The sequence below is a fragment of the Pongo pygmaeus genome, chromosome 17 (genome assembly GCF_028885625.2).
Source record: "Pongo pygmaeus isolate AG05252 chromosome 17, NHGRI_mPonPyg2-v2.0_pri, whole genome shotgun sequence".
Taxonomy (NCBI): Eukaryota; Metazoa; Chordata; class Mammalia; order Primates; family Hominidae; genus Pongo; species Pongo pygmaeus.
The window spans coordinates 23,414,487-23,441,607 of record NC_072390.2 but is presented as its reverse complement, the minus strand read 5'-3'; the positions used below and the strand labels follow the sequence as shown (position 1 = coordinate 23,441,607).

At 43.7% G+C, this 27,121-nt stretch overlaps 2 protein-coding genes across 6 annotated transcripts in view; both read left to right on the top strand.

Annotated features, from left to right (window-relative positions):
- PIEZO2 (piezo type mechanosensitive ion channel component 2) overlaps positions 1–27,121 on the top strand; it is a 480,117-nt gene that overhangs the window by 111,816 nt on the left and 341,180 nt on the right. The gene's annotated exons all lie outside the window — the stretch shown is intronic.
- LOC129019001 (small ribosomal subunit protein eS7-like) lies at positions 19,968–20,590 on the top strand. The gene has a single exon (XM_054461216.2). It carries the CDS (start codon positions 20,006–20,008, stop codon positions 20,588–20,590), a length of 585 nt encoding a protein of 194 aa, XP_054317191.1. The 5' UTR covers positions 19,968–20,005.

Below are 27,121 nucleotides of genomic sequence, written 5' to 3'. Positions count from 1 at the left end.
TGCATGTATTATACATTTAATCAATGCAGAAATTGAAATGTTGAGAAGATACATAATTTACCCAAGAACACTTATTAAGCAAGTGGTAGGGCCAGTAGAGGAAGCCACGTTTCTGAGCTCTGATGGAACGCTCTTTCCTGACTACCGTGCTGCTCCTCAGCTGCACTGTGGGGTGTTCACAGTCATAGACACATTCAGTCTTCATCCAGGGGTTTGCAGGAGGAGTACTGCCTCCCGTATCTCAATGGGTGTTGGAAAATGACGAGTGAGCACAAGAAACTGCATTGGACCTAAAACTTTTGGAATGGGTGGAGATTCTTAAATAAGGGCCTCCGGCTTACACTTGGCATGGGAATGGTTACCTTTTAATTTCCTGTCATTGAGTAAGTTTGAGTTAAAAATTAAGGAAGGAAAATACAACTTAGAAATAATATTGCTCAGCTAAGCAGTTTAAAGATTTGTGGCTTTTTCCTGCAAGCAATTTACATTATCCAAGCAGAATATGATGAATTATATGTGAACGGGTGGTATGATTTTTATGGCTGTGTTATTGTATAGTGGTTCTGGTGACTGGGACCTAGAGAAAATGAGAAAGGTTATAAAGACTGTAATTTTACTAGAGTTCTCTTAAAGTGTGCAGAGTATCTTTTACAATGTTTTGAGCCAATGAAAAACAAGTGTGACTTCCTCCTTCTTATCTTACATCTCACCTACTGTTGTTTAACTCAGAAGTCCAGGTGGACATAAATGCATACAAGTGTGTGGCAATGGGGTATTCAGGTTCTTACTCAGAGTCTTATTTGGTCCAGAAGTGTTTTTGATATGGAGACAAACTTGGAAAGGAAAATTAGTTTGCAGAAATTATTTAAGTGCCTAACAAGCCTATATGGATGGAAACATTAAGAAAACTTTGCATATTATAGCCCTTGTTACTTTGACATAGAATCATAATTCTGGAAGAAATCCACAAAGGTTAGCAGGCTTTTCTTTGTTTTTCTTCAGGTAGGCACCAAGTCAAACAGACTGCCGGAGTCACAGGCCTTTTATTTCACATGTGTTTAACAGCGAAGTGGTCTTCTGGAAAGAGGGCTGGAAATAGGGAGAGTGCTTTCAGAAATGGCAGAGTAGGTTAGCTTCTTTTATGAAGTTTCCTCTCATTCCAATCCATAATAATCTCTCTCTTCTGAACCCCTATAAGACATAAAGTCCATATTTCACAATTTAGGACTTATAATCTACTCTAATTGCTCAGAATTTTAAAAAATAAGTGTGAATTGTGTTGAACTGAATTGTATTTTTCTGCCAATCTATTTCATAGAACACAGAATTGGAGCTCAATAATTACTTTTTAGTTTAGCTTGTTTGCAAACTGATCAATACATTAACAATAAACGTTTTCATTTCTGTTTCTTCTCTCCTCTTACTTGTCATACAATTTCTAGGATACATCTTTTAAGTTGGGATAATGCACTGTTGGGGTAAACATGTAACTTTCTCTGTAATAAGTGTTGCAAAATGAATTCCATACTGTACTTTTCTGTTTTATAAGCTAGAGGCCAAGGATGCTTTAAAAAGTTCTGACTGGCCAACATGATGAAACCCCATCTCTACTACAAAAATACAAAAATTAGCCGGATGTGGTGGTGGGCGTCTGTAATCCCAGCTACTCAGGAGGCTGAGGCAGGAGACTCACTTGAACCCAGAGGCGGAGGTTGCAGTGAGCTGAGACTGTGCCGTTGAACTCCAACCTGGGCGACAGAGTCTCGCTCTGTCACACACACACACACACACACACACAAATAAATAAGAAAAAAAAAGTTCTGACTGCAAGTATGAAGTGCCTGGGTCCAAGTAGAGTTTATATCTATTGCAATATAATTACGGGATTTTAACACATCACTCTCAATCACAGGACATAACAGCTGTCAGTGTGTGACCTGGTTTGGCATGCAGATACTTACCCATTAGGAGAATAATTCAGTATCAAGGAGATATCAAAGTAATTCAATTTTATTATGACTTTAATGATACTTTCTCCAAATTTATCCCATAACACAAACTCAGCAGAGCCATATCGGTTACATTGGTGAAACCAGTTTTAATTATTCAGTGCCTGCAAAAGTCTGTCAGAGTTTATATAAAATAAACTATGTATACATTTTATATTAAATATAAATATTTGATTTCTTTATTTACATCTTATTTTATTCCACATAGACTGTAAAGTTGCTTACAAAAATATATGTAGCATAACACAGAGCACAGCACAGGAATAAGGATATATCCAGGGATAAAATTAATACCCAAAGTCTTGCAGCTTTACCGGGGGAGATGAGGTTGCCAGAAATTCCAAGTGTTTTAGCAGCCAAGTCAAAGAGGGAAACAGTTATTTACAGAATTCAGAGTCCCTAAGATGAAAAACATTAGGTTTTTCAGCAGTGTAGCAATTCTTAACGTTATGGCTTGGAATCAATTCTGCTTATTCATTCCCAGGAAGAGGACACAGTGAGATGCTGTGAAACCACATTCTTATAACCTCTTCAGCAAGTAAAATAACCAAAGCTATTTTCCTGCTTACCTTAGGCATAAGATACAATTTAGGAACTCCAAGGGAACAAAGGCTTCATTTGCTTTAGGCCAAGGGGTTCTCAGTACTGCAAGCACATTAGAATCTCCTGTGAACTGTGACCTGGGCCTCTAATTAGGTCAGATTCTCTGGATGAGGGACGGAGGCCTTGCTTGTGTTGACAGATCCCAGGTGACTCCAAGGTGTGCCCCAACTAAGCACCTGTGCTTCATGCGTGCTCCAGGTGTGGACTTCTTGCTAACAAGCAAACATAGGAAGTGGCAGAGATTTGGAGTTCATTCCTCTGACAAATATCTGGAGTACAGATATTATTTGCTGTTCATTAGGGGAGAAACCCATGGGCTTTAAGAGTCAGAGTTTCATATTATTTTAGGAGTTGGCTTATTTACAAATATGTGCTGCACCTGTTTAGCTCATCTTCCCAGAGGTAGTTTTGTGGAATAATAATTTCATCATCATCATCATACTTTCCAACCCTCTGTGTCCATTCTTCAGGGATAAGAGTGACTTCCTATGCATATTAGAGGTCTCTGCTGTTTTTTCTACTTCCTGATAATTAGCCTGCAGATCCTCTTTGTGTGGTAGCTGCCAAGTAAGCTGCATGTGTCCCCTTCTGGCAAGAAGAGTTGTGTTAGCCCATTTTGCTCTGAAGGAATATCTGAGGCTGGGAGATATGTAAAGGAAAGAGGTTTATTTAACTCATGGTCCTGCAGGCTGTGCAAGCACGGCACTGGCATTCTTCTGGTCAAGACCTCAGGAAGCTTTTACTCATTGTGGAAGGCAAGGAGGGGGCAAACCTGTTGCATGGTGAGAGAGGGAATGAGAGAGAGAAGAAAGAGAGAGAGAGAGCGAAGGAGAGAGAGAGAAGGTGCCAGGCTCTTTAAATAACCAGCTCTGCCTGAACTAACAGAGCAAGAACTCTCTCATTACTGCTGGGACCAAACACCTCCCACCAGGCCCCATGTCCAATATTGGGGATCACATTTCAACAAGAAATTTGAGAGAGGACAGTATTCAAACCATCTCAGGGGTCAGAAGCAGCCCTCAGCTCCATCCCCTTCTACACACTCTGTAATAAATTGATTTCGAAAGTGAATGAGCTTGCCATGCATTTGGGAACTGGGGTTGCTTCTGCTTTGCTCTGCAGGCTAAGAAGACCTTGAGTTACCTTCTGACTCATTCCTAATGTTGGTGGAAAAGGAGCCTGTCTGGCAGTCAGGAAGTTGGGATCTGGTGAACACATGATACACAATTTAAAAATGATTATGAGTGCTGGATACTTGATTCTGGGAGAGTTTTTGTTTGTTTGTTTTTGTTTTTGTTTTTTTTGAGACGGAGTCTCGCTCTGTTGCCCCGGCTGGATTGCAATGGCATGGTCTCGGCTCACTGCAACCTCCACCTCCCGGGTTCAAGCGATTCTCCTGCCTCAGTCTCCCGAGTAGCTGGAACTACAGCCACAGCACCCAGCCTCTGGGAGAGTTTTTTAAGCACACAAAAGCCTACGTGTTTGTTTTAGTTCCACTAATAGGTAGTGGTAGGAGGATAAGACCAAGTGGAGACAAGACTAAGAAATGATACATTTAGCCAGGCACGGTGGCTCACACCTGTAATCCCAGCACTTTGGGAGGCTGAGGCAGGCAGATCACGAGGTCAGGAGATCAAGACCATCCTGGCTAACACGGTGAAACCCCGTCTCTACTAAAAGTACAAAAAAATTAGCCTGGCGTGGTGGTGGGCGCCTGTAGTCCCAGCTACTCGGGAGGCTGAGGCAGAATGGTGTGAACCCGGGAGGTGGAGCTTGCAGTGAGCCGAGATGGCACCATTGCACTACAGCCTGGGCGACAGCTAGACGCCGCCAAAAAGAAAAAAAAAAAAAAAAGAAATGATACATTTAATCAGTAAATAGACTTCCCTCCTTCTCACCCATTTTTTAATAGAGAAAATAACGTTGCTTCTGTTTGAGTCAGAATGGAGGAAATTAAAACTTCTGACTGAACTATTTTGGTGCGAGGAGCAGCACAATATGAATGTATTGAAGAAGTGTACAAAGACAGGTACGACGAGCACTAGCGTCCCTTGGGAATTCGCACACATAGCATTGGGCGAGAAGAGGCCACTAACGAAGTCCAGCCAGAGCTTTTGGACTTTTAAAGACTGTCGAAACTTTTTTAAAATCTGAGGGGTTTTTTCCCCTTCAGTTTCAAATCAGCACAACATTAGCTCGTATAAGTTTTTCAGGTATTAAAGTTATAAACCAACCTGGTAAAGTCTGAAGATAATATTTTTGGTGGAAAGTTAGGAAAAAACGTGACTTTGTCAGCTTTGCACATTCTTAGCAGTCCGTGATTATGCACTCCATTATGTTGAGCATCCCAAGCTTGTTCGGTCGGATGCCAATTTTAAATCAAATTTTGACTTCCTCCGAGAGCGACTGTTTTGAGAGCAATATTTATACTCTTGGTATGACTGGTTCACATGACAGAAAGTGCTTCATTTCTGGCATGTGCTATATATGTCTGACTCTTGTTATATGGTTTATGTTTTCAGACTAGCTTTTTTTCAGTAAAATGCAGTATTTTGACATTCAGCATCAGAGAAGGTTTCCAGGAGTCAAACATGTGTCATGGAATGTGTTCCTTAAGTGTGTCTTGGAGGCAATTCTATAAGAAACATGGCAAAATGTCACTTTCTCTAAATGAACATTATGCTAACTTTGACATTAATCACAGTCTAAATACAAATCCATGACAGGTAGAATGTTCACACAAATCCAGGGGCGTGTCTGCCTTAGATGGGCAGGAGAAACCTGCACCAGTGAGATCCTGCACTCTGGCTGGAGTCCTGCCCTAAGTCCTGGTGGTCTAGTGTCTCCAGCCAGGAATGATGTTAGAGTCAGATCCTGCCTTCTCCACAGGCCAGCCTTAGGGCTTTAGGTAAGTCACTTTTCCTCTCAGTCTTAGTCCCCTCATGTGTGAAATGAAGGAGAGAATAGTGCCCACATCTGTGTTGTAGAGAGGACTCAATGACATAATGTGTTGGGCTCACAGTAAATGCTCAAAAGGTGCTATTATTATTTCTCTCCACTTGTCCATATCTGACCAGTCAGAAAAGGATTATCTGGGTGCCACCAGATCCTGGAACTCTGTCTCTGTACACTTGCCCTGGAAGAGAGGGAGGCAGAAGCCAACCTCACTCATTTCTCATCTACCTTGACTGTGAGTCCAGTGCTATCAATGGCTAGAAGGGCCTCAGCAATGTTCTCCTCACTGTCTTCTGAGCTACTCAAATACTCCATTCATTAGGCCTGTTGCATGCTTAGGGTGGGCTACTGAAACAGGCGAGGTCCAAAAGAGTTCTTATCGATCTGACTTCAAAAGCTTTTAAGGGCAGTTGTTGGGAAACATGTCCTACTTCTAGAAAACTCTACATCTGTATGCATGCACATATTCACACACACACATGCATAGACAGATTTCTGCTACTGTAAACAGTAACATTTTAAAACTGAAATGGATTTGCCTTATTGCTCAGAACATACTGCCTTTTTGAAAGGCACAGACCTATCCTTTGTATTTCAAAATCTCCAGAGGTATTTGTTGTGTTTGCCCCTGTGCTCTTACGACCAGGGTAGTCAGAATTCCCACCCGTCATCCATAGCCAGCCAGACTGGCTAACACATTTACACTTACTCGAGAGCAGGCCAAGAATAGCTCCGTATTCTAATAGAGCAAGAGCTGAAATTCAGTAAATCGTTATTCCCAGGTGAGGTAAGGATATAATGGAGAGATGCCATTACCTTCTGTCTGCAGACACGGAAATGAATGTCCAGGAGTGGTGTAAATGTCACTTACTCCTTTGCAGAAATCTCTATGACCCAGTTAAGATACCACTAAGTTGCACTTGTTCCAAATGTGGCCCTCTGTCCTGTGGACCACACTGGAGACCTGAGAATCAATGTTGAGACATAAGGCTCTCTGCTGCTGTGTTCATTTGGGTTTTGAAATTTTTGCCATTCAGCAGCATTTCACTTCATAGTTTGTTGCTCAATTTAAATAGCATGATTGGGGCCATGTAGCACATGCTTTGGTACATGGCAGGTCCTGAAAAATGGTAGCTCTTGTCGTCATTACTATATTGCCATCGTCATTGGAATCAGCTCTAAATATCTGTGTGTATGCGTGTGTGTGTGTGAGAGAGACAGAGAGAAACAGAGAAAGACAGAGAGAGAACGAGTTTTGTCTCATATCTTGGAAATGTGATGGTGAGAATAAAGGGTTGGGCTAATATTCAGCAGCCAAATGGATTATAAAATATTAAAATACACTCAATAGATTAATAAATAGCCATTGCCCTGAGCTTGCCAACACCTCACGCCCCCTACCTTAATGTCCCAGTTCTCAACTTCTCCCCCAGGGACCATGGAATCAACTTACAACCAAGGGTAAGTCACACCAAGAGCAACCAAGGGTTATATCTGGCTACTCTGGAAGCCTCCGGAATGCTGCCCTGGAACGCTAGCATTAGTTTTGAGTAGCTGGTGTCTATGTTAGACTCGTGGTTAAATATATTTAATATTACCCCTGGGTAATTATAAAAATGTTTTAAAAGCATAATTTGAATATCATCTCTGTGAAGAATATTAAAATATCAAATAGTATAAGTTCTAGTGTTATAAAATTCAGCTATTTTGAAGAAATAACTAAACCAAAATGAAAACACTCTAGTAGTGTTCACTAATTTTTTTTTCTGGTATAAAACGTAAGAATTAAGAGTGGAGTATACTTTCAAAAGTAATGATGTAGGAAATGTATTTTCTGAGGAGACAAATGTAAGGTTATGAAAGGTCCTGATGGGCCTATTAAAAAAAAATTCCAGGCTGGGCGCAGTGGCTTACGCCTGTAATCCCAGCACTTTGGGAGGCTGAGGTGGGTGGATCACGAGGTCAGGAGATTGAGACCATCCTGGCTAACACGGTGAAATCCCGTCTCCACTAAAAAAAAAAAAACAAAAAAATTAGCCGGGCATGGTGGCGGGCGCCTGTAGTCCCAGAAAGTGGAGAGGCTGAGGCAGGAGAATGGTGTGAACCCGGGAGGCGGAGCTTGCAGTGAGCCGAGATCATGCCACTGCACTCCAGCCTGGGCAACAGAGCAAGACTCCGTCTCAATAACAACAACAACAAAATTCCAGAAGCAATTTCATTGCAATGGAGTGGACTACTGGAGATTGCTTTGCAAATCTTGCTAATCTAATCGTACAAATACATTTTGCAGAGACTAGTGCTAAACCTGAGTCAATAAAAATAGGGTTATTAAGTGAAATGCTTTTTGTCTAGATGCTTGTTTTTATAGATACACTTTGCCGTCTCAATGAATGAGTTCTCTTGGATGCTCCTGGACCTGGACTACGTCTTGCCAGGAATCTTAAGAGTGGGCAGTACCGTCCCCTATGGAGGCCTGGGGTCCTTGTCATATATCTCGAGGGACCAGCGTTTCTAGCTCTTCGCTGGAGCACGAGCCAAGCTGTCATTGTTTTGGCTTTCAGAAATGAGGACAGAGTAGAACTTGACAGCAACATCAGGTGAATAAATGCCAGAGCTTTCTAATCACTCCTCCTAGTAACCACTACAAGGTTGTCTGACCTTTGGGCCTCAGTTTTCTCATCACTAAGTGATGGGGGTGGGCTTAGGGAGTACTAGGGACCCTTCCAGATAACTAATGAAACATGGTCTCCAAACTTTGGTTTTATAGAGAATAATAAGAAGCAATAAATACTGTCTTTTCTTGATTATCAGATATTCCACCCCTTCATTTTGGCATTTTTAAAATTACAAAACGTCTTATAATTGAGAAATAAATTTCACTACAGTTGTCATTTTCATCACACCTGTGAATGTGACCATAAGTAGTGAGTGTTTATTCAAACAGTTGACACCTTATTTGTGTTTAATACCATTAGTAGCACTATAAGGGGCTGGCTTTGTGGCTGGAATGAGGATGGTAGCTTGTCTTTTAAAATTCTTTAGGAAGATCATAGTATGAGAAGCACTAAAATGAAAAGATGTATATGCAGAGTATTGCCTTCTTGTATTACTTAAAGGGAGTAAAAGTTACCTAATTTTTCAGAAGAGATAAAAAATATTTCCAACCTAATGAAGGTTGTTCAGATCAAATCATAGAGCTTGCAGTTCGGTGGGGAACGCAGATGATAAAAAAGGAACATGGCCATGGTGGAATTACTGGTTGGGTTAGCTGCTGTGAAGACAATGAAGGGGGCTGTATAGGGAACAAGCGGTGGAAGGGTCCACCTTCTAGGGGGTCAACAAGACCTGTCTGAAAAGGGAAGAGCAGCCACATGAAGAAGTCAGAGGCAGGGAGGGAGAGGGGTCCTCAAGGCAGACAGGATGGTAAGTGCAAAGGCCCTGAGACACAAAAAAGGTTGGCCTGGGGAGGAATGAAGGAAGAAAGAACTACCGGAGCAGACAGAGGCTGAGAAGCACTGAGGTTGTAAATAGTGAAAGGGTTTAGCCTTTACTCTAAGTACAGTGGAGAACCATTAAGAGACTTTAAGCAGGAGAATAGAATGGCCTAATTTCCTTGTTTGAAAGATCCATCTGAGCCTGAGTAGCAGGAGGGAGCCGCCTAAGAGGTCTGCAGAAGTGGGCTGGGGCTAGGATCAGCAGAGAGATACAGAGATAGAGAAAAGGGCACACTAATTTGGAGAAAAACCCAACAAAACTTATGGATGAACTTGATATGGAATGTGGTAGGGAGGCACTGGGAGAAATTAAGGAAAAGTCTTTCATTTCAAGTTTTAGCAACAGGCCAGTGGTGGTGACATTTGTTGAAATGGGGAGCTGGGTCTGGAGCAAGGGTGACGGAGGAAAAATCAGAGCTGCTTTTTGGACAGGATGTGTTTGCGTTGGCGGGGAACCTGGCAAGTGGGAATGTCATGTGAGTACAATTCAGATACATTCTTAAATTGAATATGGAGAAGGCCTACACCAAATTTTAACTGTGATTGTGAAAAGTTAATGTAATTCCCAATTAATTTTTTGCTATTATGAGTTAACAAAATGTTTACAGCGAACATGATGTTCCCCTCAATTTCTATTTAAATAATTGATGGTGCAGCTTAAAACTGGTGTTGTTCAGATGCAAGGTAAAATGTTACATGCCATCTTATCTACATTTTTTTTCAACTCTGTTTCCTATGACACCAAATGTATTCTTTGGCACAGGGCAATTGATGAATATTTGCTGAAGAAGTGAGTCAATAGGTATTACTGTAGAGTACCAAGCACAAGAAAGACTAATCCTGATGAGCTGCACAGTACCATGTCCAACGCTGGGTGGCCATGTATTATTCAGACCTGATCAGATTCTCACTTTCTTCTCCTTCCAGAATATGTGAGGATCTATCTAAGGAAACATATATCCCTAATACTGCACAGTTTTACTGTCCCCAACTCCACTTAGTCACACGTTGTTATGGGGGTGTTCACATAAAGCTGAAGGAAGTGTCAATGACCATATAAGATGGCCATGTACAGATTGGGTGTGGCAGCTCACACCTGTAATCCCAGCACTTTGGGAGTCTGAGGCTGGCGGATCATCTGAGGTCAGGAGTTCGGGACCAGCCTGGCCAGCATGGTGAAACCCTGTCTCTACTAAAAATACAAAAATTACCCAGGTGTGGTGGTGCGTGCCTGTAATTCTAGCTACTCGGGAGGCTGAGGCAAGATAATTGCTTGAACCTGGGAGGCAGATGTTGCAGTGAGCCAAGATCACACCATTGCACTCCAGCATGGGTAACAAAGTGACTCTGTCTCAAAAAAATAAAAATAAAAATAAAATAAAGAAGAAGAAGAAAAGAAAAGAAAGAAGGCAATGTACAGACAAGCCTAGCTTCCTTACTTGCATTTGGTACTGGAAGAAGAACCCAAGTTACAGTCGGTAGAACTTGCAGCTAGTGGTGCCACCCCATGTAAATCAGAAAGTGAGAATTGAGATCTAGCAACGTAAGCAGCTACTACTTGTCCCTCTGTGACAGTGCTTGGACTAGCCATAGGGACACTTAGCAGGTTACCCTGCACTAATCATAATAGCAGGTCTTCCTGTTCTGTGAGATCATTCTCAGAAACAGTGTTTGAAGAATTTATCAAAGAGTACTCTATGAAGGCTCTTCTAGTATATTTGACAATTGTTTCTTTAAGCTTACTTTGCTGTTAAAAGCAAAACAACACAAAACTCTCATGGAAAAACCACTTACCAAGTCATAAGCTGAAATTTCAGTATTCAACTGAAACTCTAAATGATAGATCAAGATTACTGTGAATCCTGGAGTTAGAGTGAATGGCTATTTTCGTTAATGCTAATGATTTTTACATTTATTTGTACAACATAATTGTGAAAGAAGACCCCAAATGGAACTTAAACCCCACCGAACTCCCATTTGTTCATCAACCCAGTTACCTAAGACAGTTATTTAAATTAAATTTCCTACAGTTAAAACAAAACAGAAGCATACAGATAAATTGTGAAGTTAAAGATTATTCCAAATGACTTTTAGGTATAACTCTCATGCAAAACCTATATTATCTTGGAAATTAAATTTTAAATGATTATATCTCCTGCTTCATTGTCAGTTTGATTGCTTTCTTTTTAACCTCTTGTACCTTATTCCTAGAGCACCTCAGCGTGCCCCCTTTGCTCTGACCAGGCAATTCCTGCCTTGCCTCACTGGTGAATTGACTGTCGCAGTCCTTCCCTTATTCACACACAGGTCCAGCAGAGCCCGGTTATAACTTGACTGGAGCTCAGAACTCAGGGGTCACGGCTCATGCTGTTCCTTTGCCACAAATGCTGCTTGCTTTCCTCTCTCCAGGTTCTACCCATATTCTGGGGTCTCTTCAAATTCCATCCCCAAGCCCCTTGAATTCTGGCTCCTACTTTAGTTTGTCCAAATCGCTGTTTGTCATATAACTGTAGCTGTGCACACACTCATTCTTACACAGTTTAGCAATTGACTGCTCTGTGACATTTCATATGAATTGGCTTATAAAATACTTTTGGGCAGAGCCTTGTCTAATACACGTAAGTGCAGTGCAGAGCTTGGAGACAAGCGAGTGTTCCCATTAGTTCAAGTGATGTGATAGATTGCTAATTTGTTTCTTTTTCTCTTTTTCCTGTGTGGTTCAGTCCCACACTCTTGCCTCTTTTTTCCCTCTTCCTATCTAGGAGCTAAATATACGAAAATGAATGTGATCTGGTCGATGTTCTAATCCACTTATGGGTTAATTGGGCGACAGATCTATTAACCGATAATGCATGGTAAAAGTGATACAATTTTGAAGAGGGCGCTGAGGGAATCAAGTTGGGCATTTGGTCCCTTTGGAATTCAGGGTAAGGCTGAATAAGGCTCACAGAGGGCAGTGGAAGGAGCATTCAGGCTGAGGGAGCAGCCCAGCAAGGCTGTGCAATGCTTTAGTATATGTATCTCTGTCCATACGGAGCGTAGGCCAATAACAGCAAGAGCACAGTGCATCGGCGTCAGCACCTGGTGCTTCGTTTTCTTTTACTGCTTTCTAGAAAGTGTAAGGCAAGGAGTTACAGGTGGTGGAGACATGGATGAGAAGAGGGTGTAGGTGGTGCTGAGGAGCCTGCAGCCACTCCGGGAACTGAGAAGTCACAGAAGGGACCAGTCAGCGTGTAGAGGGCTAACTTTGTGTCTGTGGATGAGATTGAGGCAGGGCTGGGGGCGAGGCAGAGAGGCCAGCAGAGTTTCTACCCTGGCTCACTTTGTACTTGTTCGGTTGTGGAGCTGACTCTATGCGACTACAATTTCAATATATTAATAAAAATAGAAATAATGCGTGAAACATGTGAAGAAAATCACCCAGAACCACTCCAAACTACCTACCTCTTCATTTCTTTGCTGACCATGACTATTGACAGCAGTCTGTGGTGCTACTCAATTGCATGTTTGTAAAGGCGCCGTTCAGCCTGCCCTGGCAAACCGGCAAAGCAATGTGTGCTCCTGATCTGAACTACCACACACCAGTTCAGGGATGATCTTCGCTTCCTACTTGTGATGGTGCTGAGCAGCTCTGAAAAGGGGACTTCAGAAGGGACTCCTGAGGATCAGGAGGCTGAGTCTGAGGATTAGGTGATTCCTGGGGCTTGCTGCTGCTGCCCCCAACGGAACCCAGATCTAATAGTCTGTGGAGTTAAGCTGAACTCCCTCTTCCACACCTACTGACTCAGCAAGAGTTGTCCAGTACCCATCTCAGGGCAAGCGAGGTCTTCCCCAGCCACTCAACCAGGAGACAAAATGATGAGGGCTGCTCTCATTTTCTGGACAACTGTCACCATGGGCTCTGAGTAACTTCAAGGACGGGGCCTCTTCCCCTATCTGTGCCCTGAGGGCGTTACTCATTGTACTGAACATTCAGGAAATGTCTGTGTAAAAAACAGAGAGAATCTTTTCATTCCAGAAAGGCAAAAAGCACATCCGTCCTGAGACACAGAGGAGCTGGGTTTCCTGAGTTCTCTTGCCAGGAGAAGATCGCCAGGATAATGGAATGGGATCGCTAGTTCACCCAGCCCTTTGAAGCCCAGGGCGCCATTCAAAGTATGCTCTGCACTAACTGGGAAGACCATTTGGAGTCAGGAAGCTGGAATTCTGGCCCAGTCCCCACAGGAACTTGCTCTGCATCCCTAGGCAATTCACGGAAACACTAAGCGTTTCCCATCAAACAAAAAATATAGTTGTCTGCCCCGTTTACCTAACATCAGATTTGTGAGGATCAAAAATAACAAGAAACATATATGAATGACTCACTCTGTAGAATACACTGTTTCCAGAGGGTTATATATTTTAATTGTAACCCCAGATGAAGTGGCTATTGTTATTTTCATCTCCATTTCCCGGATGAGGAAGCAGGGCAGAGTGTGTTGAGGCTCATCACTCTGAAGTAAAGGGGCTCAGAGATGAATGTAAGCAGTATGGCTTGAAAGCCTACATTCCTAATCAATGCACTCCACCCCTCAAAAGAGAGGACGCTTATAGAAATGCTTCCATGTAAAATGCGCTTCCATCTCATGCAGGCTGTGTACTACATTCAACTTGGGAGGCCAAAATCACGTTATAAATATTATTTTTTAAAAAAGAAAACCTTGGCTGGGCATGGTGGCTCATGCCTGTATTCCCAGCACTTTGGGAGGCCGCAGCGGGCAGATCACCTAAGGTCAGGAGTTCGAGACCCCCCTGGTAAACATGGTGGAACCCCGTCTCTACTAAAAATACAAAAATTAGCCAGGTGTGGTGGCGGGTGCCTATAATCCCAGCTACTCAGGAGGCTGAGGCAGGAGAATCACTTGAATCCAGGAGACGAAGGTTGCAGTGAGCTGAGATTGCACTACTGCACTCCAGCCTGGGTGACAAGAGTGAAACTCTGTCTCAAAAAAAACAAAACAAAACAAAACCTTAAATAGACCTTATATCTTTTTATCTTCCCTTCCCCTCTCCCTTTCTTTCCTTTTCACTTGATTTTTTTTTCTTTTTTTTTTTTCTGAGACGGAGTCTCGCTCTGTTGCCCAGGCTGGAGTGCAGTGGCGCGATCTCGGCCAACTGCAAGCTCCGCCTCCCGGGTTCACACCATTCTCCTGCCTCAGCCTCCGGAGTAGCTGCGACTACAGGCGCCCGCCACTATGCCCGGCTAATTTTTTGTATTTTTTAGTAGAGGCGGGGTTTCCCTATCTTAGCCAGGATGGTCTCGATCTCCTGACCTCGTGATCCGCCCGCCTCGGCCTCCCAGAGTGCTGGGATTACAGGCGTGAGCCACCGAGCCCGGCCTACTTGATTTTTTTTTTTCAGCCAAGTACAGATATTTCTGTAATCAAACAGTGCTTTGCACTATCATAGTGAGAGATGACAGCATGCGCCCTCGCTCGCTCTCGGCGCCTCCGCGGCTTTGGCGCCCACTCTGGCCGCGCTTGAAGAGCCCTTCAGCCCACCGCTGCACTGTGGGAGCCCCTTTCTCGGCTAGCCAAGGCCGGAGCCGGCTCCCTCAGCTTGCGGGGAGGTATGGAGGGAGAGGCGCGGGCGGGAACCGGGGCTGCCGCGGCGCTTGTGGGCCAGCGCGAGTTCCGGATGGGCGTGGGCTCGGCGGCCCCGCACTCGGAACGCCCGGCCGGCCTTGCCGCCCCCGGCAATGAGGGCCTTAGCACCTGGGCCAGCGGCTTAGGAGGCTGTACTTGGTCCCCCAGCAGTGCCGGCCCACCGGCGCTGCGCTCAAATTCTCGCCGGGCCTTAGCTGCCTCCCTGCCGGGCAGAGTTCGGGACCTGCAGGCCGCCATGCCTGAGCCTCCCCCCACTCCGTGGGCTCTTGTGCTGCCCCCTGCTCCATGGCACCCGAACAGGGACCACCCAACGGTTGATGGCAGGCAGCTCCACCCGCCGCCCCTGTGTGGGATCCACTGGGTGAAGCCAGCTGGCCTCCTGACTCTGGTGGGGACTTGGAGAACCTTTATATCTAGCTAAGGGATTGTAAATACACCAATCGGCACTCTGTATCAGCTCAAGGTTTGTAAACACACCAATCAGCACCCTGTGTCTAGCTCAGGGTTTGTGAATGCGCCAATCCACACTCTGTATCTACCTACTCTGGTGGGGACTTGGAGAACCTTTGTGTGGACCCTCTGTATCTAGCTAATCTAGTGGGTAGGTGGAGAACCTTTGTGTCTAGCTCAGGGATGGTAAACGCACCAATCAGCACCCTGTCAAAACAGACCACTCGGCTCTCCGTAAAATGGACCAATCAGCAGGATGTGGGTGGGGCCAGATAAGAGAATAAAAGCAGGTTGCCCGAGCCAGCAGTGGCAGTGGGGTTCCCTTCCTCACCGTGGAAGCTTTGTTCTTTTGCTCTTTGCAATAAATCTTGCTGCTGCTCAGTCTTTGGGTACACACTGACTTTATGAGTTGTAACACTCACCACCAAGGGTCTGCAGCTTCACTCCTGAAGCCAAGGAGACCACGAACCCAACCGGAGGAATGAACAACTCTAGACATGCGCCTTAAGAGCTGTAACACTCACTGCGAAGGTCCGCAGCTTCACTCCTGAGCCAGTGAGACCACGAACCCACCAGAAGGAAGAAACTCTGAACACATCTGAACATCAGAAGGAAAAAACTCCGGACACGCCACCTTTAAGAGCTGTAACACTCACCTCGAGGGTCCGCAGCTTCATTCTCGAAGTCAGTGAGACCAAGAACACACCAGTTCCAGACACAATAGCCTAGAGTTCTATGCACATGTAAGGTCATAGCATTTTAGAGTTGTTATGAACTGAATTCTGTCCCCCTTAAATTCATATGTTGACATCCCACAATGTGACTGTATTTGGAGACAGGGCCTTTAAAGAGGTGATTAAGGTTACCTGAAGCCATAAGCATAGAGCCCTAATCCAGTAGCACTGGGGTCCTATAAGAGGAGGAAGACACCAAGGATGTGTGCACCCAGAGGACAGTCCATCTGCAAGCCAAGGAGAGAGGCCCCAGGAGAAACCAATCCTGCCAGCACCTTGATCACGGACTTCCAGCTTTTACAACTGAGACAATCAGTGTCTGTTTCTGAAGCCTCCCAGTCTGCAGTGCTTTGCTACCATGCTCCCAGCAGGCTGATAAGCGGACGCATGCTTCCTGCACTGCCTTGATCTTTATTGATTTTGCTCCAAGTGTAAATTTTTTTGAGTTCATTTTTTTCTCTCAGAACAAGAACTAAACAATTTCCTTACAGGCTCTGCCACTGTCATACCCACTCCAAAGGTCAGGCCTGCACAGTGAGGGGGCTGTGACACTGCACCTGGATGTGCATGAGAAGGTGCATCCTCTAGGGACTATGGCATGCTGGCTGAGGCACTGGCAGCATCTATCCACTATACCCCCACCCCTCATAGTCCTTATTTTAGGCAGCGCCCGTTTGAGTGAGTGTAGGCAGAGATCGATTACAAAGTGTTTCAGGTCTGGCAGCTGTAGGAGATGACAGACACAGATGTATGCCTGGGGTTTGTTCTTGAGAGACCCCCCTGCAAATCCCCTTCACACTTGGTGACTCTGCAAGGGGCACAGGGCTTTAGGAACAACTAGGAAAGGGAAGTCCAAGGGATGCCATCGAGAAAAGGCAGCATCTGGATTCTGCCATCAAGATGGAGAATGGAACTGCAGCAGAGCTGGGCATTTTCCTGGTTTGCATCTGCAGTCACCCAGTGTCTAGATGATGCCTCACACACACTGCAGGTGCTCAGACTCATACATTGAATAGAATAAACTTGTGAAGGCATGGGTGGGAGGGACGTGGGTTTCTCATTCATTCTATCAGTGCAGTTACAGCACGAGCTGTGTGCTGGATCACCAGATCTGTGAGACTCAGAGTCCCCCAGGAACCCCGCTTGGTGGTTTTCATTCATGATGGTGACTGTGTCCCTCCTCACGAATGCACAAAGAGACTAAAAGCCATTGGAGGCTGAAGCAGGAGGGTCTGCTCAGAAACTCAACTCAAATTTGCATCCCTACCACCAAGAAAGCATTCGTGGAGCCCTTGCAGTGGGGAGGAGGAGAGAAGGAAACATTTTTTCAGACACACACAGGTTGCATGGAATACAAGAGTGGGATGCTTTTGTAGAAGGAAAAAGAAAATGTTTTCTTCAGAATAGAGGAGACTAGAAAATAGGAAGTAAGAACACCACACTGACTTTGGGTCCATGGAAAACCGGTTTGGGAGTTCTTTCCAGGGAGATTAGCTGTCTCCTTGACACGTGACTAGCACTGTTGAGTTAGGTTGTAACTTTGAGCTGGTTGAGATGGTGTAGTTTGGAGAACGGTGGAGATGACCAGAGTTTCTTTCATGATGTAACGGAAGAGCATCATAGTCCAGGCCTGTGAGGCCCCTGGAGTTTGCATCTGTCTTCCTAGCTCCAGACAAGTCACTTCCTACAGTGACTCTATGAGGGTTAGTGCTTTTCTGCTGAGCAGGAATGTCGACTTCAGGCAGTGGAACAGTTTTTAAGCTGCATCTGCTTTTCGTACCTTTCACCTTCTATATTTCTTTGATTTATGGGGGAGAGGGGTTGTTTACTTCTTGAGTTTTTCAGTTTGGAAGATAATTAAGAAATAACTTTAAGTGAAAGATGAAAGAGCACAGTAGCAGAATAGTAACTTTCTTATAAAACAATGAATGTCAAGTATTCCGAAAGCTGTCTGCCAGGCTTCAGGTTTCAGCAAGGATTAGCTTAGTGAGACCAGCTAATTGTTTAAAAATAAAGAGCTCACTTTGTGAAATAGAAGGTGTCATTTTGCCTGTCCCTTCCACTTAACTTCTATTTAGTGGTTGGCAAAAGGCTAGTGGCATGTAATTTTCATATTTTCAGAACACTACTCTGCAATTACTGGGGCATTTAGACAGTAGTTGGCTACTATGATCTTGTCCACAGCCCCAAGAGCTGTGAGTGTTTATTTTTCTAGAAAAATACATCAGTAAAAGTCCATCAGTGCCAGGTATTGACAGGAAAACAACTAGTCTGCAAATGTGCAAATCAGAAGTACCTAATTTTGCATTTTGCCTTGAACTAATGACAGGAAATAATTGTACCCTAGGTGCCAATTCAGTATAAGCAAGCAGAAAAGTTATTGCAGGAAGTCATTTGGTGAAGACTGTGGAATCAGCAAGAGCATCAGAGGCTTCGAGCTAGGATAGTGATTCTGAGATGTTAATGGACCCCATCAGACAGACAAGGGCTGAGGTCAAGTATTACAAACTATGGAATTGCATAAAACATAATTAAAAGTCACAATCTCATCTTTTAAAAGTGATCTCTTCTGTGTTGCCTTTTCTTGCTGAGGAAAGAATTGTGTGACTATTTTTTTAAAAATCGCTCCCCAGATCCCAAACTTTTAAAATTAGAAAATTGAAGCTGAAGTTTCTAATTTATTTCATATACAATTTTTTTAAAGAGAAGATTTATTGGGTCAGATGAAGAATAGAAAAAATCATCCCCAAGAGAGTTCATGCACTCATTACACAAACACTTATTGTACATGTGCTCGGCACAGCCTCCAGTACTGGAGACAGACAAGGTGCTGATATGCCTCTTGTCTCCATGGAGTTATTCTGTAGTGAGAGCTAATAAACAATCAATTCAATAATTTCATTACAGATTGTAATTAGTACTATTAAGAAAACAAACAGGATGATGAGATAGAGTATATCAGTTGCTTTCTGCTTTGTAACAGACAATCACAGTATCTCAGTGGCATGCAAAAATCAGCCTTTATTGCTCCCTTGTGTTTTGGGGTAGAGGGATAAGTGCACTCTGTCCAGCCTGAGGATGACAAGAGCATCAATATAAAACACTGCAACAAGGGGGCCCAGAGTGGGGCCATTCAATAGGTCACAAGAGAAACTAGAAAACTGTCTTTCGTGCGGGAGTCCTGGAAGACCTTTCTAAGTAGGAGACACTTCAGTGCAAACATAAAGGGGGAGAAACAGCCAGTCATGCTGAGAATTGGAGATGAGTTAACCACACCGGAAGTACAAAAGCTCCCAGGTGAGAGGAAAGAGTTCCCTGTTCCAGCGATCTGAAAGGATGCCAGTGTGAATGGTAGGGAATGAACTGAGATCCAGGTTGGAGAGGTAGGCAGCCTGGGCCTTGTCAGACACCATAAAGGATTTCATTTTCCAGTCTAGGAGAAGCCCTAAAGCATTTTAAGCAGCGGATTAGGTGACAAAACATCTGTCTTTAAAAGATCTCTGTGGTTCCCATATGAAAAGTTCACGATCAGGAAGGAAAAGTAACAGGGAGGACCCTTAGAAGCTGCTGCCTTCTGTGGTGCAAGGTTGAATTGGGGGAGCCTTGGACCTACGTCAATGGAGACATCAGTGGAGAGCGGAGAAGGGCTGGATTGGATGTAAGTTACATCGTGGAGGTAAGAACCAGCAGGGTTTGCTGGTGGATTGGATGTGGACTATGAAGGGCACAAAAAATCAAGGCTCCCTCCTGAATTTTGGGGTTGATCTCACACACACACTCACACACACACATATACACACACACGAAACACCGTGTGATGGATTGTGGTGACATTTACTGCAGTGGAGAAAAATAGGTGAAGAAGTGTTTTGGGATAGAATTAAGAGATTCATTTTAGACATGTTGTGGTTGAGATACCTGCTATGGGTGGAATTGTATACCTCAGAAAGATATGTGGATATGAGTGGACTCACATATCCACTCATCCTTAAAATAAAATGAGATTTCTTCATGGGGTTCCAAAAGGAAGGAGACATCATTTCTGTTCCTTGTCTCGATAATGCATCTTCACTTTTCCTAAGCCGGCACTCAGCAAGTTCTCCCAGGAGAAAGCCATGTTCAGTTTGAGCGCCAAGATCGTGAAGCCCAATGGCGAGAAGCCGGACGAGTTCGAGTCCGGCATCTCCCAGGCTCTTCTGGAACTGGAGATGAACTCGGACCTCAAGGCTCAGCTCAGGGAGTTGAATATTACGGCAGCCAAGGAAATTGAAGTTGGTGGTGGTTGGAAAGCTATCATAATCTTTGTTCCCGTTCCTCAGCTGAAATCTTTCCAGAAAATCCAGGTCCGGCTAGTACGCGAATTGGAGAAAAAGTTCAGTGGGAAGCATGTCGTCTTTATCGCTCAGAGGAGAATTCTGCCTAAGCCAACTCGAAAAAGCCGTACAAAAAATAAGCAAAAGCGTCCCAGGAGCCGTACTCTGACAGCTGTGCACGATGCCATCCTTGAGGACTTGGTCTTCCCAAGCGAAATTGTGGGCAAGAGAATCCGCGTCAAACTAGATGGCAGCCGGCTCATAAAGGTTCATTTGGACAAAGCACAGCAGAACAATGTGGAACATAAGGTTGAAACTTTTTTTGGTGTATATAAGAAGCTTACGGGCAAGGACGTTAATTTGGAATTCCCAGAGTTGCAATTATAAACAAAAATGACTAAATAAAAAGTATATGTTCACACACACAAAAAAAAATAATGCATCTTCTGCCTAATCATAGATGTCAGATTAAATGGACAAGGCAAAATAGAAATATCTTTATTAGGAGCAAGCTGTCCCACCAGCTATACATGTGTGTTCACAGTAGTGTCACCCACTGTTCAGTGGCTGCGGGCGATTCTTCAGTGGGATTCACATTTTGGCCATAAATGAGACACCACAATTACATCAAACTCTGATTAATCTTCCTGCCAACAGATCAGGAATCACATGTTAAGCCTGATCCAAGCTTATGTTTCCTTTATTTCAACACACACACACACACACACACACACACACACACGATATGTTGGGAGTCCTAACCCCCAGGATCTCAGAATGTGACCTTATTTGGAAATATGGTCTTTTCAGGTGCAATCAAGTTAAGAAAAGTTCATACTGGAATAGTGTGGGCCATTAATCCAATATGCCTGGTGTCCTTCTAAGAAGAGAGAACACACACACACACACCCACACACACCCCACCACCACCATGCGATGACTGAGGTAGGAACTGGAGTAATGCAGCTGCAAGCAAGGACCACTGTGGATGACCGGACACTACCCAAAGCTGGAAGGGGCAGGGAACAATTCTACGCTAAAGCCTTCACAGGGAGCAGGGCCCTGCTGACACCTTAATTGCAGACTTAGCCACCAGAACAGTGAGGCAATACATTTCTGTTTTTTATTTGTTTGGTTATTATTATTATTATTACTTAATAGAGACAGGGTCTCACTGTGTTGCTCAGGCTGGCCTGGAACTTCTGAGCTCAAGCCATCCTCCCACCTTAACCTCCCAATGCACTGGGATTACAAGTCATTTCTGTTGTTTGAAGCCACTCAGTTTGTAGTACATTGTTAGAGCAGCCATAAGAAACTAATACAATGCCTAAGCACTTAGATCAAGATGTGAATCTGAGCTCAAAAGAAGAGGTCTCCATCTGAGGATTAAAATAGTCTGTCAATGCCGAGACCCTGAGAAAGAATGTTCCAGGCAGAGGGAAGAGCATGCCTGTTTTTAGCATACGATTTCTTTTATACAGAAGAACCATTCTGCAGTACAACACCCATAAACTCTGAGAAAATAAATGGGTATGAAATTTTATAGCATGATTTCCATCCCTGGAATGATTGAAATAGATATTACCTGCACATATTATGTTAGAAATTATATTATACATACCTAGTTAAAAAAAAAAAAAAGCGAAACCGCGTCTCAAAAAAAAAGGCATTCATGCTTTCATAAAGATTGTGTTTATTGTAATGAAATGTGTTATGGTGCAAGTCATTTGTGGTTATTTAGAGTATTAAAAAATATCATGGATTTTCAGAATTGTAAGGGACATTAGACGTTACGTCTTGGAGAACTCTCCTCTTAATGCTCAAGTTTTCTACATTACCATTAATAAGATATCACTTAATTTCTGCTAAAGCACTTCCAGTAATGTAAGAAGCAGTTGGACTTCCAGGGCAACCCATCCATTTGACAATTAGAAATTTTTGACCATAGAGGGCAAAAACACATCTTTGTGACTTCATTAACTTGTCCAAGTTATGTTCTTTGAAAAATCTGAAAGTTAAGTCTCATCCCTCGTCCCTGGAAATTCTTTTAGATGTTTGAATGCATGAACCACGTTCTTATGAGGGTTTTCTCCAGGCTGGTGTGCCTGGTTCTTCCACCTGAGACTGTTTCTAACCCTGACCCATCAATCCTGTGGTCTCCTCTGAACTTCCCTCAGCTTGTCAGTGTCTCTCCCAACTCCATGTTTAAACATCAGCAGGACCAAGTAAATAATGAAATAAACAATTGCAGAAAGCAATTATTAGGGGAGAAGGAAATAACAAAAGGATGGATTTTTCCAACAAGAGCATTAAGAAGAAAAATCTAAATAAATGTATCAAATCCATATGTATGGGGATGAAAACTGGGAAGGAATTTGCCTCCAGTGAAAAAACATTACAGTATTTGATGGAGTTTTTCATCATGAAAAGTGATTTCTTCAATACCGTGTACCTGTTTTGTGCATTTTTGGTTTTGCCTTTTCTAGGATTGTATTCAGAATCCCAGCATTTATTTTCTTTTTACCTTGAGTCATCACTTGTTTAAATGAATTAACTTGTTACTTACTTTTGATGAACTAGTTGCATTTGTCGGGCACACCTCTTTGTTAAGCACCTTGACCCCACCCCCCTCATACCCACCCTTTGCAGGCGGTTCCTAGGGGTTCACTTTCTCTCTGGGGCCCCTGAAGGGAATTGTCTGGGTTTTGGTTCCTTTGTGTTGTCAGTGCCCTCCAGCCTCCTTTCTGCCTCTGGATGTTGCCCTGTGTCCTTGCTCTGTGCCTGTTTTTTCGCTCTGACCGTCTCTACCGCCACATTCTGTGTCTCTCCTGTGATTCTGCCCACAGTCATCCCATTCTCTTACCTACTCTGGCCACTCTTGGCCTGTTTTTTTCCCTGTGGGATGACAGCTTCAAAGACAGTGAATGTCAAAGGGCTCATTTCCTTCCCTCTTACCCACAGTACTTATTACATTTGCTAAATTGAGGTATTAACAGAGGTTAATAAGAGGTCCTGCTGTTGTTGGTTTGGGTCTACAGGAGCAATGGAGAAGGAGGAAGAATGCGGCTGAAGGAGGCCAGGGTGAAAAGGGAGAACAAGGAAAAGGGGAGAATGTCACCAGGATTGCCCAAGCTATTTCTAACTAACGTGCAGTTGATATGCAAATTGTGATTGAAACAAAGAAGCATTACAAAAACATTTAGAAAGTTTTCATTTTCAAAATAATATTTAAAACATGAAGTTGAACATGTGTGCCTGTGAACAGTTTTGATTTAAACTGTCAGCCTTAAAGGGTTTTTTGTGTGTGTTCGTGTTTATTGTTTTCCATAAGAAATTTGAGTATACCATAGAGCACTATGCAAATAAGCAGATCTTAAGTATAAATACCAGGGCTGCAAGGGTCGTTCCTGTTCTTCGGCTTAGGGTACATAGAAATGTGTCTCTTCCCTCAAAGTCAACCAGCCCAGCAAATGCAGCAGGAAAGGGGCCCACCCCTTTAGATTTGACCTTACCTTGGCACTGATTATCAAGGCGTTCTTTTAAAACATGACGTTATTGATGTATTCTAAAATTTTCAGATTAAATCTTTTATTTAATCTCCATAATTTGTGAATATATTATTTTATAGGGCAAAAAGGACTTTGCAGATGTGAGTAAGTTAATTACCATTAACTTCCATATTGGTTAACTTCCAATGGTAAGTTAATTACCATTAACTTCCAATAACTTCTTTATTGCCAGAGAGTATTCTCTTTTGAGCTCTCCATGAAATCAGGGAGGTTTGGTGAAGCACACAGAGAAGGAAGACGGAAGGAAGAGCCAGCCAAGATGGCATGCCCCATACTGAGGAGTGAGGGGGCCCTGGATCAGGGTGAAGTGCCGCACACTGAGGGATGAGGGGGCCCTGGATTGCTGTCCCACCCAGGGTGACATGTTCCCCGCTGAGGAATGAGGGGTGCCCCGGATCGCTCTCCCGCCCAGGGTGACATCTTCCCCACACTGAGGAATGAGAGGGCCCCGGATTGCTGTCCCACCCAGGGTGACATGTTCCCCACTGAGGAATGAGGGGGCCCGGATTGCTGTCCTACACAGGGTGAAGTGCCCACCACTGAGGAATGAGGGGGGCCCTGGACCGCTGTCCCACCCAGGGTGACATGTTCCCCACTGAGGAATGAGGGGCCCTAGATCGCTGTCCCACCCAGGGTGACGTGTTCCCCACTGAGGAATGAGAGGGTCATGGATCGCTGTCCCACCCAGGGTGACGTGTTCCCCACTGAGGAATGAGGGGCTCCGGATCGCTGCCTCGTCCAGAGTGACGTGCTCCACACTGAGGAATGAGGGGCCCTGGATTGCTGTCCCGTCCAGGGTGACATGCCCACTACTGAGGAATGAGGGAGCCCCAGATTGCTGTCCCGCCCAGGGTGACGTGCCTACCACTGAGGAATGAGAGGGCCTTGGATCGCTGTCCCACCAGGGTGACATGTTCCCCACTGAGGAATGAGGGGGGCCCTAATCGCTGTCCCACCCAGGGTGATGTGCCCGCCACTGAGGAATGAGGGGGCCCTGGATTGCTGTCATTTGAACTTCCCTAGCTCCTACAGCAGATGGAAATGCCTTAGAGCTGTAATGCTCAGCAGATGCTGCAGGGTTCCCAAAGGATTGGGGTGGACAGTGTCTACATTCATGACCAAGCAAACCATCCCTTTACCTTTTCATTCTTCTCGGTTTCTTCAGCCCCATTGCAAGGTCTCTAACGTCTCATTAGCTGTCTTGTATCCCTCGGTAATGTCTTGACTGAGGATTTTGGAACTTTATGTATTTGAACGACCTCTACTTTAGGAGAAATGACACATTTGAAAATTAAAACAGCACAATCTTCGGGCACCACTCCAGCTCATTAAAAGCCTCTGTAATGGGTGTCTCCTGGTGTTTGAGTTTCCCATCTCACCACATCAAAGGACCATTTAGTTTCTGATTAGGTCTCACATGAGACCATCCAGGTGGATTCTAAATGTTCCTAATGAATTAGAATGTTGCATCTCATTTCTCACCATCAGGGAGTGAGCACAGGAACGCTGGTAGGAGCAGCGGCTGGTCCATCTGCTCTACCACAACCTCCCAAATTGTTTAAAAATTTATATTTTTCTGGTATGTGGATGACCTTGAATTAGTTATTCAAGTTAATAGAATGGTGAAATTAAGATTAAGTGTTGATAAATCTTTATTGTATTACTTTCCTATTGCTGGTGTAATAAATTACTAAAAACTTGGTGGCTGAAAACAATACAAATGTATTATAGTTCTATGGGTCAGGAGTCTGAAATGAGCTAAAGTCAAGGGCTGGAGTTCTTTCTGCAGGCTGCCCATTCCAGCTGCCAGCTGTCCTCCTTGGTTCCTGGCCCCTTCTGTCTTCAAAGCCAGCAATGACTGGTCTAGTCTTCTCCACAAGGCCACCTCTCTCCTGCCTCCTTCTTTCTCATGTAAATACCCTTGAGATTTCACTGGGCCTGCTTGGGTAGTCCACAATCATCTCTCAATCTCAACATAATGAACTTAATCACATCTGCAAAGTCCTTTTTGCATTGTAAAGTAACATTATTCACAGGTTCTGGGAATTGTATAAATGAAGACACAAATTGTTTAATCTGAAAATTTTAGAATAAATGACTTCTTTTTTGAGACAGGGTCTCTGTTGCCCAGGGTGGAGTGCAGTAGTGCAGTCACAGCTCACTCCAGCCTAAACTGCCCTGGCTCAAGCAATCCTCCCACCTCAGCCTCCAAAGTACCTGAGACCACAGGTGTGCATCATCATGCCTGGCTAATTTTTAAATTTTTTGTACAGACTGGTCTCACTGTGATGTCCAGGCTGGCCTCGAACAAGTGATCTTTCCACCTTGGCGCCCCCAAAGTATTGGAATTACAGGCATGAGCCACTCTGCTAGGCCTAAATGAATAACTTAATATATTAAAAGAATGCCCTGAAAATCAGTGCCAATGTAAAGTCAAATCAACTATTACATTGGTTTACAGACTAGTAGATAGAGAAGGATGGCTGCCTATTTTTTGGTTTAAAGATGCTTTTATTTGCATATTCTCATAATGAGGGTTTAAAAAAAAATCAACCAAAATCAGCACCCGAGCTGGTGCCGAAGAGTGTACAGTGAAAACCAGACATTTACATTTAAATTGTCCAAAGAGGTGTTTACATCTATGTAATTGTTAAGTTGAAATTAAATTTGATTAAAAGTTATTAGAATCCAGAAAACTATAATGGGCTTCTTACATTGTCTTTGTGGAGATTAGATACTTGATCAACATTAAACTGCTCTAAGTGTCCTATATGCTTGGAACTTAGATTATCAGTTTCTTATTTTAAATATATTCCTTTAGTTTATGGAAATATTTTGCATGAGAAAAAAATGCTGCTTATCTGACATTTTGGGTAAATACTTTAGCTGATATTTAGATGTCATAATGGAGCACTTATGGAACTTAAAGAGGATGCTAAAAATGATTTTTGAAAGCTATAAGTAATAATTATGCAGTTTTATATACCCTTGAAAATATTTTGCTTTCGAATTTTGCTTTCAAAGATAGGGCACAAGTTGCTAAATTCTTCCCTAAAACTTTTTTTTTCGCTTTTGCAAAGGGATAAGACAATAGACATCATTGGTGACCTACCTTTCTTCAGTTATACAGATGTTTATATTTTTAAAAATTCTTTTTAGAATTAGGATCTTGCTCTCTTGCCAAGGCAGAAGTGCAGTTATGTGATCATAGCCCCCTGCAGCCTTAAACTCCTGGGCTCATGTGATCCTCCCACCTTGGCCTCCCAAAGCGCTGGAATTCGAGGCGTGAGCCACTGCACCTGGCCATGTGGTTTTGGTGGAACATAGCTGTATCGAGAGTTGTGGAAAA

Bases quoted from the DNA above. Each gene is read 5' to 3' on its own strand.
- LOC129019001 (XM_054461216.2), top strand. From the start codon at position 20,006: ATGTTCAGTTTGAGCGCCAAGATCGTGAAGCCCAATGGCGAGAAGCCG.